Source organism: Prosopis cineraria, unplaced genomic scaffold (assembly GCF_029017545.1).
Source record: "Prosopis cineraria cultivar Desert tree isolate PC_DT_omini unplaced genomic scaffold, ASM2901754v1 PC5, whole genome shotgun sequence".
In the NCBI taxonomy this organism is placed as follows: domain Eukaryota; kingdom Viridiplantae; phylum Streptophyta; class Magnoliopsida; order Fabales; family Fabaceae; genus Prosopis; species Prosopis cineraria.
Window position 1 is genome coordinate 37,111,126 of NW_026555336.1, and position 14,790 is coordinate 37,125,915.

Genomic DNA, 14,790 nt, shown 5'->3' on the forward strand with positions numbered 1-14,790 from the left:
TTATATATAAAGTATTTACAAATGTTTCTTACAATAATATATTAACTCTCTTTTATTTTTATAGTTATAATAGGGTAACTGAGCAAATTATTCTCTAAATTTTAGGTCCAGTAATACCATAGACTACGAACTTGTTTATCATGTAAATTATTTTCTCAATTTTTAAAAATAGTGCAATCTAACTTTTACCATTATAAAAAGTTAATTTTGACTGTCCATTAACTAAAAAATGAAATAAAAGAGCTTCAAAAATTATGAAACAAAAAATTATAATAAAAAACTCAAAAAATTCATAAAAAGAACTCAAAAAAAAGGATCAACTAATGGCAAAGTTAAGTAATGTTAAAGTTAATTTTTATTAATGATAAGTGCTAAATTGCATCATTTTTAAAAATTAAGAAAATAATTTATATAACAAATGAATTTAGATTTATAGTGCTATTGAACATAAAACTCAAGAGATAATTTGCTCATTTATAAATGAAGTATTAACTGAAAAGTATTTTTTAAAATTTATTTTCTCTAGTCGTATTTATAGGACAGAAAGATAAATTTTTTTAATCTTATTTATTAGCCACCTCATGAACTTTTCAACACAAAATTTTTTTTCACCCTCTATTTAATGTTGAAAAAAATGTTGTTAAAGAAGGTATATTTAATAAAAAAAAAGTTGAGAATTTATTAAATTTTATGATAGAGTTAATAAATTTTAAGATTTTTCTTAATTTTAGTAAAATATGTCAAAAATAACTTATAAATAAAATCAAAGAGATTAATAGTATATTTCTATCATGAAAAAATAAAATTATAAAGTGTCATTAATGAATTTTATTGATATGTATGAATTGTGATTGTAATTTTATTTAAAAATATTTTATATTTTATATTTTATATTTTATGATAAGATTTTTTTTTTCAGGAAATGCTCTCAGTGATTGTTTGACATGATGTCTATTTGTTTGATGATACTAATTTGTTAATAGTAAAAAAGAAATTATTTAATAAATGCAGTGATGATGGATGATTGTTCATTGTATTTAGGTCATTAAATAATTTTTCTTGAAATGCCCTTTATTATTAAATTAAAGTATGAGAGAAAAATAAATAGGAGATTTAGAAGATGTAAAAGTCAACCATAAATTAAGGGTAGTTTTGAAAAGAATCATGTCTTGCTACAAAATTAATAAGTTTAAATAATTTTATCAATGCTTTATATTTAAAACATCAAGAAATACTTCATTTGATTTTAAATATAAAAACTAGTTAACCAATTCATATAAATTAAAGAAATTAGGTAACTTTATTGGCAAAAAATTGATAAATTAATTATTTTCAAAATAATATGTATTTATTTTCAAAAAATATATATTTTTAATTATAATAATTTGGCTATTCATGATTCAGTAATTCTTATACTAATTCTTACACTACCCTTAAAAAAAAAAAATCCTTCAGCTTGAGCCCCTAAACCCAGTCAAAATGCACTTGAATTAGAGTTACGTAAAGGATTAGACGGGAGTGAATTTTGACCTAATCCAAACTCTGGTCTCTTTTATGAAATAAATTGGGTTAGGTAACTTATAGTGTAGTCTAGTCTAGGAATAACTCAAAAATTAACAAAATCGAACTTGATCTATAGGAATTGGGAGATCGATTCTATTAGTTCAGTACTCACTTATTTTTTTTTTGCTCTATGAGAGACAATAATCCATTTCAACCTAATAAACTCAATTAAGATAATAAAAATACTTATAATCATTATAAATTCATAATAATTTTCAACAACAATAAAAAAATATTTCAATCATAATCCAAGTGGTTCAAATTATTAAATTATTAGTTTAAGCCTGTGACTATGTGAGAAACCAGACTTATTAAATTATCAATATTCTTAACTTATTATTATAAATAATTAGTAAATTAATTATAATTATATTAAATAAATTTAATAAAATCAGACTGAATTATGTGGTCTAAATATCCAATCTCCCATGTGGTCCAATCTAGAAAAATATTCTAATTTTTTTAATCTTTTTAATTTTAAAAGATTAATTTTTAATAAGATCAGATAAAATCAGACCTTCTCAAATTAAATTGAGTTGAATATACCTGAAGGATTTCTGTACCGCCCTCACTTAGAATGATGAATGCTTACTCCACCCAATAATTTCTCGAATTTTACGGTAATAAAATAAATACGATGCCACACGTGTCGTTCGGTGAATGCTTGATCACGTTCTTCTCGCCTGCTGCCTCCTCCCCCCATAGGAAAGCTGCGTCTGCCCCGTTGGCCCGTACTTCCATCCCCCTCCCCGTCACGTGAACCTTTACCACGTGTCCTCATCTGCTTCTCTCTCAGGTCAACCCTTTCAACCCATCCAACCATCTATATTCACTCTCGTTTCCTTATATATCCTTTTCTTCAACCTCTTAACCAAGCCAAACCATCGAGTCTTCCTTCTATCCCCTCCTCCAACGCCTTTCACTCTCTGTTTCAGCCCCCCTAAGCTTCCCATGAAGGTTATGAGAGCTCCTCTCTTCAGAAGCGGTTCTGGTCCAGTTCAGAAGCTGGCCCTTTCCGGTTTTCCCAACTCTTCTTTGTCTAGTTACGCTTCGCTCCCCCGCAATCACATTCCCCGACGTTCTTCCTCGATTTCCCTCAATTTCCACTCCCCTGACCACAGGGATACTCCTCCGAAGACGATCAACAGAGCGTTGTCCGAAAGTGACGCGATTCGATCAGCTACTGAGAGTTTCGGCGTTTCCCGGAAGATGAAACGAACCGGAACACGTTCTTTTCCGGCCACTGTGTCGGACGAAGAATTTCTCTCCGGAAGCGAATGGTACGACATCGGAGGTAAGTCGAACTATGCCGGAGTTCCGCCTCGCTTTGAAATCTCGCTGGAGGAGTTCGAATTCGGTGGTGGAGTCGGAAGCAGGCGTGAAAACGGGATCGCGACGGTCACCGGCGGAAGCGATAGTGATAGGATCAAAATCGGTGAGTACTATGAGGAAATGCTCAAGTCAAACCAAACAGACGCACTTCTGCTGGGGAATTACGGGAAATTTCTATACGAGGTGATTTCGAGTCTTCAATTTCCTTAAGAATCATTCTCATAGATAATCTCTAATTGAACTTATCCAGTACGGATTATAACCATACGATCTACTTGCGCAGGTGGAGAAAGACGCGGTGAGAGCAGAGGAATATTACGGGAGAGCAATCCTTGCGAATCCTGGAGATGGCGAATTGCTTTCTCTGTACGGCAAGCTCATATGGGAAACTGAGAGAGACGAAGGCAGAGCCAAATCTTACTTTGAACACGCCGTCCACGCCTCCCCTAACGACTGGTATTCTGCTTCTTCATCGTCTCCTTTTAATTCTGATACATATAAGCCGGCTTTCGAAATTTTTCTTGAAAATCAAATACGCAATAATAACACCGTCCCTTTATTGCATGAAGCTCCATTTTGGGGTCGTATGCGCACTTCATGTGGGAAGCAGAGGGAAATGAAGAAGAAGAAGAAGACGGTGCAAACAGAATCGCCACGGAGGTGACAGCTGCTTGTTAATGACGTGAATATAAAACAGAAAAAATTGAAATGAAGTGAATGGCGCTTTGTACAATACTTGTAAGAGGCATTCAATGTGAAAATGACCCAAGAGAAGAATGATTGATGTATGTATCTAACAGGAAGCTCCAACAATGGATCTAGAGGGTGAGGGAGTGACAATGAACCTGGACTGTCTTTTTCTGTTTAATGTTTCTTTTTACAAGGTACGCTGTACTCTGTCTGCAGATAACATGTCGGTTAACCGCTATCCCTTCAGAGCAAGCTCAAAGGGCATAGAGTAGTAAATTTTGTAGCGCACTGCTAATTTTTGTTACATCTATAGACTATAGTGGATATATTAAACATATAATAATGTCTAAGAAGTTTTAAAGAGCTGTTCGTTGCTATCAATATCGAAGTTTTTTCCGTGGGGCACTTTCATGTTCTGTATTTTCTTATTTTGATGGTGGATGTTGTACAGTTGTAGATTCTATTATCTAGAAGAAAATTGGATTTTGAGATCTTTATTATTTAATTAAATGAGAAAGATATCCTCCTATCAATTGAAAGTGGAATAAATTCAATAATCAAAGACACAGATAGAGGACCACATCCATTGAATTAATTATGTATGTCGCTAGCTTTCACTATTTTCTCTTATCTTAATCTGCGTCGCTGATTTGTTTGATCGTTCTGGTCAATTTGGAGACGCCTAGTTGCTCACGTTGCTATTGAGAAAAATAAACAAACAAATAAATGGGGAACAAAATGAGAGAAGGGAACGTGCGGTAAACTTTCACCCATTTTTTTCAATCAGGACTTATCTCAAAGAGGCATCCTTAGTCAAATGAATAAGGAAAAATTACATTCAGCTTCCTCTCAAAAAAAAATTATTATATATAAGGCTTAATGTGAAACGAATTGTTGTTAAGTGAAAATATGATTTGTTTTTTATTAAATGAAACTTATTGTTATTGTTGATCCTTATCTATGATTAATTCTTTTGAAAGAAGGTTGAATGTAATTTTCTTAATGAATAATAGTTTTAAGTTCTATCTTAGTTACTTGAAATTTAATTTGTAAAAAAAATTATTTATGTCTAGATTTTTTTAAAAAAAGGGTACAGCAATAATGACAAGCCTTATCGGTGAAGTCGGTTATATGAATTATATAACATGATTGTGCTCTATTATTTTTAAAGTTTTCAAAAATATTGTTAATTAGAAGGTCTTATTTAACAACCTCTAAAAATATTCTCTTCAGTCTTCCTTTATACTTCTTTACAGTGTTTAAAGTCATCTATTTCACTATTTTCACAGGTGTCTCTCGTGGTTTTCTTTGTACATGACCGAATTACTTTAAACGATTTCCTACCATTTTTTCTTTAATAAGTGTCACGCCCACTTTTTTTTTGTATTTATTTATTTTGAATTTTGTTTTCACGTGTATATTCACACATCCATCTTAACATTTCATCTTTGCTATTCTAACTTTATGCTCTTGCTATCTCATCAAAATTCAACATTTACTACCATATAAAATTATTGGTCTCATAACAGTTAGACAAAACTTTTCTTTAGATTTATCAAGTATTTTAGGATTGCAGATAACTCTTTTAACTTTTTTTTAATAAATAAATTAAATTAAATAGATTAAATTTGTTTGAATAACATGAGAATCGATTAAAATTAGCTTCAATTCACATATTAAAAATGCAAACCTACTCAGTCGTGTTTGCAATTAATGAACTAATCACAGCCAGATCTCAAATGAATTGTCATATTAACACAACGAATACTGAAGTAACATTTGTGTGTAGATGGCATATCAAAAAGGGCCTTTTTGAATTTAAAATGCTCTATCTAAACATACCCAATTTTTCCTGCCAAATAAAAATCAGATTTGAATTTGAGTTCATGCATCATTCGTCAACAACACCACATGTCGAAGTTGTAAGGTTTGACATGTAGGTAGAGCGAGTGTTGGCGTACACAATACGTCGTGCATACGAATTCAATTCAAACGGGGCCCTTGATTTGTTTTAATGAACTGGAAACAGGTAATCAGCACATGATTAGGTAAAATAGCAAATATTTAATCATGGTTAAGCTTTCCAGAGGAAAACAACTTCTGTTTGAAGAAGTCAATAATTACATTAACAGGATAAATTCTATTTATTCCGAAGAACAATATAAAGCAGCGAGGTAGTAAATCCCTATGGTTGTCCTGTATATTTTGTTCGTTTCCAAAGTCTCTTCATGTGGGCAGTATACCAAACGATGACAGCTGCACATGGTGGTTTGTTTTGTTGGCGTTCTGTCCTGCAGATGATGATTAATATTTGTATAATCATGCATATCTACAATCTCTTCTTCTATTTTTTTTATACAAATATCTTATATACTACTATAACTTTTTTCTTCCATAACTTGAAATTGAAGCATGCCACTAATTCATTTGAATATGAATTTTGTAAGTGTCTCGAATCCTTTCACCTGGTGAGTGTCCCAAATAACACTCTAGAAATCGTCAATTCAATTGAACAGCTGTGGAAAATAATGTATTAAATATAGAAAGAATACCAAATCATAACTCTTGTGTGTTTTATACCTCAATTCAATAGTTCATTATATAAGAGGATTTGAAACCTTCATAAAATTGAGATCCAATTCATTCATAGAGTGAAACAGTTGAACAAATGATTGAAATGACATAATATCTGTTCTGAACGAGTGTCGTGTTTATGCACAAGAGCTTGTTAAATCAGTCTTCATTGTGGTGTACGTTTTCCATCCTCCGATTAATCTAACGGATGAGCTGCTCAATTAGGAAAACAACATTGTTTTGTAACAAAATCCACAAAGTTGAGACAGGTGAAGAGAAGAGAATGAATGACGAGGGGAAGAATTTGGCTTCCACAGATAGAGCAAACGCATCTTGGCTCAGATAATGTTTGGATTCCTTTATGATGTGTTTGGTTACTAACTAAGAAGTTCCTCGTTGCATATTCGAAGGAAGGAAGGAAGAATCAGGTTCAAAGGAATAAGAAGGCTCTTTTTGGTTAGCTTGATGTTAGAATGGCCAGAATTAGGAGTTCTGGCCTCAGCATGACTCTGGTAAATCTCTGCTTGTCTTTCTCAATTCTCATACATGCAGATAACCCATTTTAAAAAGGCCGAATAATATGTGAAGCTAACTATAACTTTTTCTCACAATTCACGGTATTTTGCAAAAGGGAAGACTTATGTCACTGCTGTCGCTGGAATGAATTATCTGTCGTATTTACTTAATACGAGTATTTATGATGGCGCTCTGAATCTGAATATAAAGAGCTGTTAGTGTTGATTGTGGATCGCTAATCATCATTAGTTCACATCCTATGTACTCAACTAAATGCCATTTAGGCTGGTGGTGCTGAATACTGGGCTAGCCCACTCTAGCCCCTAGGTTGGCTCAACTCTATATAATATTTTATTTTTATTTTTTCCCATTCTTTTCTCGATATTAACTGTTTTACTATATAAATTTTCTTAATATTTCTTACGTATTAATATAATTATCATTGAGATTTTTATGCTTTTATAATCATCATAATTTAATATTATGTGAAGGTAATAATAAATAATTGTTGCATATATATAATTTAAAAATTGCATGAAAAAAACGTGGATACACTTTCTTATACATTTGTTACTAAATTTTTCATGACAAGTAAGTTGTATGATTTTTAAATTGCAAATAAGTAAGTAATTCTTAGTTAGATATGAAGGGGACAAAATCAAATGGCTTCATACCCTGATGGTGACAAAAGCAGCAGGCATGAGTCCTATGAAAGTTCTCAGGAAAAATACATGAAAAGGCACATCCACAATCGGCGAAGCAACGTTTATGAATGTATGAGGCAATGTTGGAGTCAGTCTCAGAAAAAGCATATAGTTCAACAAATTCTCCCTTCTCTTTGCCACCTACAACTCAAAGCACAGCTTATTTCCCTCTCTAGAATTGGATTAAATCAACAGAAACACATCGAGAGAGTTATATTTAACCTGGTTCTGGAATAATTTGAGTTTGCCTGGCCAAAGAGGCAACACAATGTGCCGACCAATGAGTTTTGACAGGAAATAGCGAGAAGAAGCTCCTGCTGTGGCAGTACACATGACCGGAACTAAACCTTTGAGGACTCCAAAGAGAGCTCCAGCAAGCAGTGACAAGAACACAGTCCCAGGAATCATCAAAGTCTGCATGCAAATATAAACCATGCAGTATCCCACCAGCACTTGTGCAGTGTACTCTCGTATGCTTCTCAAGTTCATCTCTGCACAATTAAATATAAACAGATAGAGCACAGATACATTATCCAGGGAGAATTCCAACTAAAACCATGGAAGAGAGATAATTATGAGCAGGTCTCAAAAAATCTAAAATTTCACTACAAGATTTTTGGATTAAATTGAAATAAAATAGATGATTGACAAAATCAAAATACCCTTCAACAAAATTAACAAATAATTGACTATCATTTAACTTTATTTGTTAATTCTTTAACAATATTTTTTAAATAGTTAATTCTGTGATTTCATAATCTTAAAAACATTACTTATTAATTTCATAACTTTATTTATTAATTTATTAGCATGACTTGTTAACTATTTAACTTAACTTGTAATTCATTTATAAAACTTGTTCACTCAATTTGATCAAAAATCACTATTATTAATTGTTAATTTTTTTACTTCATTTGTTAATTTATTAATATTAATTGTAAATTACTTGACTTCACTTGTCAATAATTATACTAATTCAATCATTTTATCATAAATGTAGAATTATTAATTGTTAATCCACTAACTTTATTTATTAAGTTATTAATATTAGTTGTCAATTATTTTTTTTTATTTTACAAAAAGGCATTTCAGCCTTTTAACCACCCATTTTATTTTAGTTTAATTCACAAATTCTACAGTGAACTTTCATATTTTTTTGGGACCCACAGGTAAATATCTCTTATCCACGGTGCTTAGTTGAAATTTTCCCTATTATCAACTTAGTAACTTACCTTTCTGCACTCTGCATATTTTATACGTTTAAGCACAATTGGCAAGATATAAATAGAAGAGGCAACATTATATCTACAAATGGAATGGAAAACAAAGTCAAAATGACCATGCAGGACAGAATTGATATCCCCATTGTTTCACTTCATTTTATGATTTGAAAGACAGGCTTGACAAGGCAATCTCTAAGACCCCACAAAATTATGTTTTTGATTTCCTCCTCCTCCTCCTCCTCTTCTTCTTCTTTTAAAAATCACAGGTTAAAAGTTCAACTCATACGTATTATTAATGTTCATGAATTGCACTTGGAGTAAGTCATTTTCAATTTAAGCTGTTGGATGTAGGGTTTTGTGCGGCCATTCCTAGCAATTTTACATCCTTAATTTTCCCTGTGAGTATTGAAAGAGGATAAAGAGGGAGCCTAAGCCCATTTTTCCTAACATCGATCTTTCTTTGCTGCATTATTCTCCACTTGCATTTATTGAAGAGGAATTAAGGAAAGCACTCGTCCGATTAAATCCCAAACTCACTAAGTGTTGGTTCCGAGCATAAACGATTAAAACAAATCGTCTCTGTAAATCAGACAAAAAGTATGGAACATAGCCGACCTAACAAGTTAAAACAGAGGGAAAGTTACCATCGAAGCCATAATGGCAAATGTTTGGGAATAATCGGCGGCGGTGGAAACCTCAGACGGAGAATAGAATGAAACAGTTACCGGAGGAGTCGGAGATGTTGGAGGGAACGAGTGGGAGCTTAAGGAAGGTGTAATCGGAATCAGGCACGGTTAGGTAAAAGCAGAGAAGGCCTATGGCGAAGGCCATGACCAATGTCGAAGCCGCGGCCGCTTCCCCTAACGTCATTTGAGAACCCTTTTCCACCTTCTTCTCCATCGCCACCTCACGAATTCCGCAACTGACTCGTTAAAGCAAATACTTGGTCACGGCTCGCTTGAGACTGTTAGTAGCTGTCAAAACTCAAAATCTTTGCATTGCCATTACTCCAAAAAAAAAAAAACATCATCTACATTATTTACAGGCTTCACCGTGCATAACTGTCTAATTAGAGATAGATATTATCTCATTTATCAGATATGCATTTCTTTCCCATGTGAGTTGTTCAGTTCTACCAATTGTTGGTAAATTTATTAATACCTTACAGGAATCAGTTTATAATATCAATATCAATTATCAGAAATGTATTTCTTTAAAATATTGCATCTTCATAGTTAACTTGAAGTAAACATCATGAGTTCAAGTTTCCCTTAATCACTTTTAATGATTTAATCATGTTTGACCTCAATGGGGTTCCGGCGGCCAGCGGTCTCCTGCTTCAACAAGATGGTGGTTTTAACTTTATAAAAGCTCTTGCATTATCATGCAATGAGTTCTCTACAAATCATCTCTTCACTACAACCATCAACAAAATTAGAAATCTTGTTATGAGAGATTGGATGATCACTTTTGATTATATTTTTAAATAAATAAATAAATATGCGAATTGATTGGCTTACCAAGCTCTTGTCAGAAGCCCTAGAGTTCATATTTTTAATACTCCGCCTCTTAATTGTATAAATTTCTTGTATGCTAATATGACACATCATATCATATAGCACGGTTGGCAATATCCCCTGATGTGGGATTTTAAATTTATTTTTTAGTATAATCTTTTTTTTATTTTTGAAAACATTATCATGTTTTTTTTATTTTTGATAAAAGTTAAATTTTTGACTATTTAATGGATTAGAAAATAGTAAAAAAATTGCAAAAAATATTAAAAAAATTGATTATTTTTTATAATTTTTTTAGTCATTTTTAAAGTACTTTTCTATATTTTTGATCAACTAATGATTAAATTTAACCTTTATTAAATATTATATCATTTTTACAAATTGAAGAAGAAAATTATAACAAGAATAAGTTAAAGTGGCAGACACTTTTGATTACATAGTCTATGAGTCAAATTCTTGTTTAAATTTTTTTTAATGAATGGTATTTTAGTTATTATCTATTAAAATAAAAAAATTAATATATAATTTGAATCCTAAACTATAAGTCTAAAGATGATTTAAACTTTAAACTTTAAAAAAGTACATTTTGAATCCTAAATAATTAAAGTTGGGCAATTTTACCCTTATTGTTAACTTTTATTAAATGTCTGTCAAATTCATTTGAAAACTTTAGGCTCTAATTTGACAAAAGTTTGTTAAAAAATAATACCAAGGGTGAAATTGTCACAATTTTAATTGTTTAGAATTTAAAATGCACATTTTTAAAAGTTCAAAATTGAATTCATCTCTAGGCTTATAGTTCAAGGTCTAAATTACATATTAATCCTCTTGTATTTTAAAAAATGCACTCTAATCAATAATAATTCAATAATAACAAAAAAAAAGTATATTTTGGATATTATATCAATTTTTAAAAAGATTTTGAAGTAGTGTGTAAGTTTCTTGGTTTGAATTTATCGATAAAAGTGAAAATTTATAAAACAGAATCAAATACTTTTATGATAAATAAAGAAAAAAAAAAATATGAAGATGAATCTATTTTATATTTTTTTCTAATAAAGAATGATAATTTTTTTTTCACCTATATTATTATGAGATTCCATTATGCCGAATAAACAGGAAAAAATAGAAAAGTGTGTTTATGGTAAAAGATTATGTTATACTCATATTGTTGCCATTGATAGCCTATTAAAACCCTACACGACAAGAACAAAAATAGTCAACTCGATACTGTCTCATTCATACCTATCATAATCTCCACCAAAAATTATTTTACTCATTATTATAATTTACAGCCTTCTTTTATATAGTTTCATCATCATCATCATCATTTATCTTTTTTATTCCTTCTTCTCATATCTTGATAAATTTGTAATATTACCACATGTTAATATGTAATTTGAATTCTTCTAAACTTTTAAAAATGTGCATTCTGAATCCTAAATAATTAAAGTTGGGATAACTTTGTCCCTACCGTTAAAACAAATGTCTGTCAAATTTGAGTCTAAAATATATTTTTTTTAAATGAATTTGATGGACGTTTGTTAAAAGTTAACGGTAAGGCAAAATTATCTCAACTTTAATTGTTTAGGATTTAGAATGATTTTTTTAAAGTTTAAAATTTAAATCATCTTTAAATTTATAGTTTAAAGTTTAAATTATATATTAATATAAAATAAAATTTTTTAGTTCCGGATCTTGTAATAGATTTTTAGATTGCCTGCTTCTGATTTGTAAATGGCATGTTATAAACGTCCTTGGTAAAAAGACACCTTGCTAACGACATTTTGTGATAAGCACTCGGGTCTCTCAGTTCTTCAGGGGATCGTGCTTTTCGAAAATTCATATTCAAAGTTTTTCATTTTATATTTATTAAAATAAATATTTATAATTTTTTTAACAAATAGTTCACCATCAATTGGGACAATTAAATTTAATTTGAAAAATTCAATTTAATTTTAAAATGTTTATAATTTTTTAAGTTGGCTGTACAGATATATTTTGAATAGTTTAGATTTAACATTAATTTTTTTATAATTTTTTATTTTAATAAATAAAATATTAAAAATAAAGATAATATGTTAACTTTTACATTTTTAAAAAAAATTTAGTTAAAAATTTAAAATTTGAATTACCCAGAATAATTAATATTAAAATTGGATAAACCAAATTAAATCTATACTAACCGATTGCTAATAAACAAATTTATTAATAATTTTTATATTTATTATTTTATTATATATAAAATTAAAATTAAAATTTTAAATACAAACTATTTAGATTAAATCATCTAAATAGTCTAGATTTCTTGTTGATTATCATTCATGTGAGAACTGAAGATAACTCCCAGGCACTCATGATTGTTTGCTTCCATTGGAAGCACACTTTTTTTGAGGGGTAATTTTTTTTTTAATACAAGACTATATATAAAAACCTATGTGAAAGGATAACTGATTAGGCCATGTCACAATACAAAAGGTTCGTCTATCTAAGGAAAGGAATATCAAAAGTCTTAGCATTTAAATTATCATGTATTGCTTGATAAGCAAGTCAATAGATGTATTGATTCACTTCTCTGCACATATTATTAAAAGTGATTATTTAGTTTGTTATTGTGAGATCTCTTATATTCTCTAAGATAGTGGAGAGCAAGTGATTCTGAGAGAATTCATGCCAAATGAGGATGAGTGCTTTGAGAGAATATAAGAAAATGTTAACTTGGGTAAGCTTGTTATTCCAATAAAAGTTAAGACCTTCTTAGATGGCTATAAGTTCAACTACAAAACACAAGTGATAACCAGAAACTTGGTAAAACCTTTTATCCAAATTCGTTGATCATCCTAAATGAGTTCGTCATAAGAAGAAGTCCCATAGTTATTGATAGATTCATCAATGTCAAGCCTCACCCAACTTGCTTTAGGAGGATTCCCTCTAGTTGTTGATCTCTCATTTTACATTGGCAAGTTGTCGAGTCTTGATTGCAAGTTCTGCTCATTGGTGATATCTTAAACGCATGTGAAAGCAATATCTCTATTTGGAACATCTTCTTCAAAGTATGTTTTTCTTGCACTTGGTCCTCCTGCATTGTTCTTTGTGTTCCATAATATCTAATCTTGTAAAAAAATTGAGAAGAAGATATTTGGTTTTGATTGTCTAACTATTTTTTTCAAGGAATTCTACAACCACGTAATATATGAATAGAGGAATCTAGAGAATTACATAAAAAAGAGCAAGCCTTTTGACAAATACTAACTTTTTCATTGTTGATAAACTTAGTTTGAAAATGGATTCTAATAAACTTTTGAAAGAAGGGATTTAATTTGTTTAGTAAGGAGGCCATTTTCAAATGATAAACCAAGTATTTAAGTTGGTTATACAACCTTGATTTTTAATGGCTTGGTCGGCAGATTTTGAGAAGCTATTATCAGCCGAAAGCCTCCATCTCCATGAGGATTAGGAGGTTAGACTAGAAGGATAAGCTTGATAAAATCATGGTGAAGTGACAGGATACTTTTGCAGTCACCATGAAAATGTCGGTAGAAAAAGTCTTGAGAGTTGCAGTGAACTTTTGTCTCGGAATTAATTTTTTGGATCCTTAATTGTTTTAGTAACTGAACAATTTCTTGTATGTAAAGTTGAGCTCCTAATTTTTCTAACGAGTTTTCTTCTTTAATTCCAATTTTCTAATGAGTTCTCGTCTTCTTAATTTGTGAAAGTTGCCATGTTTTAGTTCCTTCGAAGGCATCCAAAAAATTGTGAAGTTTTTATGTTTCAACTTGATTATAAGCACTTTAATCTAGTCATTTTTTTAGCTAAGGATACGAGTGGATCCCTCACCTTCAGTGTCATTTTCAAAATTCAAATTTATTAACTATTCATTATATGTCTTGTCAGTGAGATAAGAGCAGGATAGAAATCTGAGGTTACAAAATGGGGAAAGTCTTAGCAAGGTATGTAAAATCAGATCGATCATTAAATCGATCATGACATTGAGTTATAGATTAGTGATTTAATTAGAGTTGAATCGGTGGCAAATCAGTCATAATTAAAATAATATAATTTAAATAAAAAGACATTAATTATAAAAAAAATTTAACCAAATCCAACCACTCAAAATTCTAACAATAATAAAATACAACACTTTAAATATCTATCATTACAATTACAACTCTTCAATATCAAAAGTCTAGAGAAGAGATGGAGATGAAGCTCGAGAAGAGATGGAGATTGAGTTGGAAAAGAGATAAAAAGTCAGAGATAGAGTTGGAGAAGAGATGGAGATAGTAGAGACAGAGATAGAGCTGGAGAAGAGATGGAGATAGAGCTAGAGCCTGGAGAAAAGACAGAGACTAAGCTAGAGAAGAAATGCTGATTAGCTTAGGGCGAGAGAGGAGAGACACAGATGAAAGGCCGAACTAAATGCTGTTTGAAAATTTAAATTGAACTTAGCGTGCTCTACCTTTAATTTTTCATTTTTTGACTTTAGTTTCATTTTTTTTTGTTATTTTATTTCTGAATTCAGCACTCTGAAAAATAAAAAATGAAAAAAAAATTTTAAAAAAAAATAATCCAGTCAACCCAGTCAATCCACCAGATTAATCAGGTTATACTGGGTTGAACCCGAGTTAATCGGGTTACAGGTTCATTCTCTCACCGGTTTAAGAATAAATT

The 14,790-nt window shown here is 30.7% G+C and overlaps 1 protein-coding gene and 1 pseudogene across 1 annotated transcript; one reads left to right on the top strand and one right to left on the bottom strand.

Annotated features, from left to right (window-relative positions):
* Nucleotides 1–2,428: 2,428 nt before the first annotated feature.
* On the top strand, nt 2,429–3,966 carry LOC129311566 (uncharacterized). Its single transcript, XM_054953909.1, has 3 exons — nt 2,429–3,078; nt 3,179–3,351; nt 3,465–3,966. The coding sequence occupies exons 1-3, from the start codon at nt 2,515–2,517 to the stop codon at nt 3,571–3,573; spliced, it is 846 nt and encodes a 281-aa protein (XP_054809884.1). The 5' UTR covers nt 2,429–2,514; the 3' UTR covers nt 3,574–3,966.
* Nucleotides 3,967–7,343: 3,377 nt separating this feature from the next.
* LOC129310878 (uncharacterized membrane protein At4g09580-like) lies at nt 7,344–9,516 on the bottom strand (annotated as a pseudogene).
* Nucleotides 9,517–14,790: the final 5,274 nt, after the last annotated feature.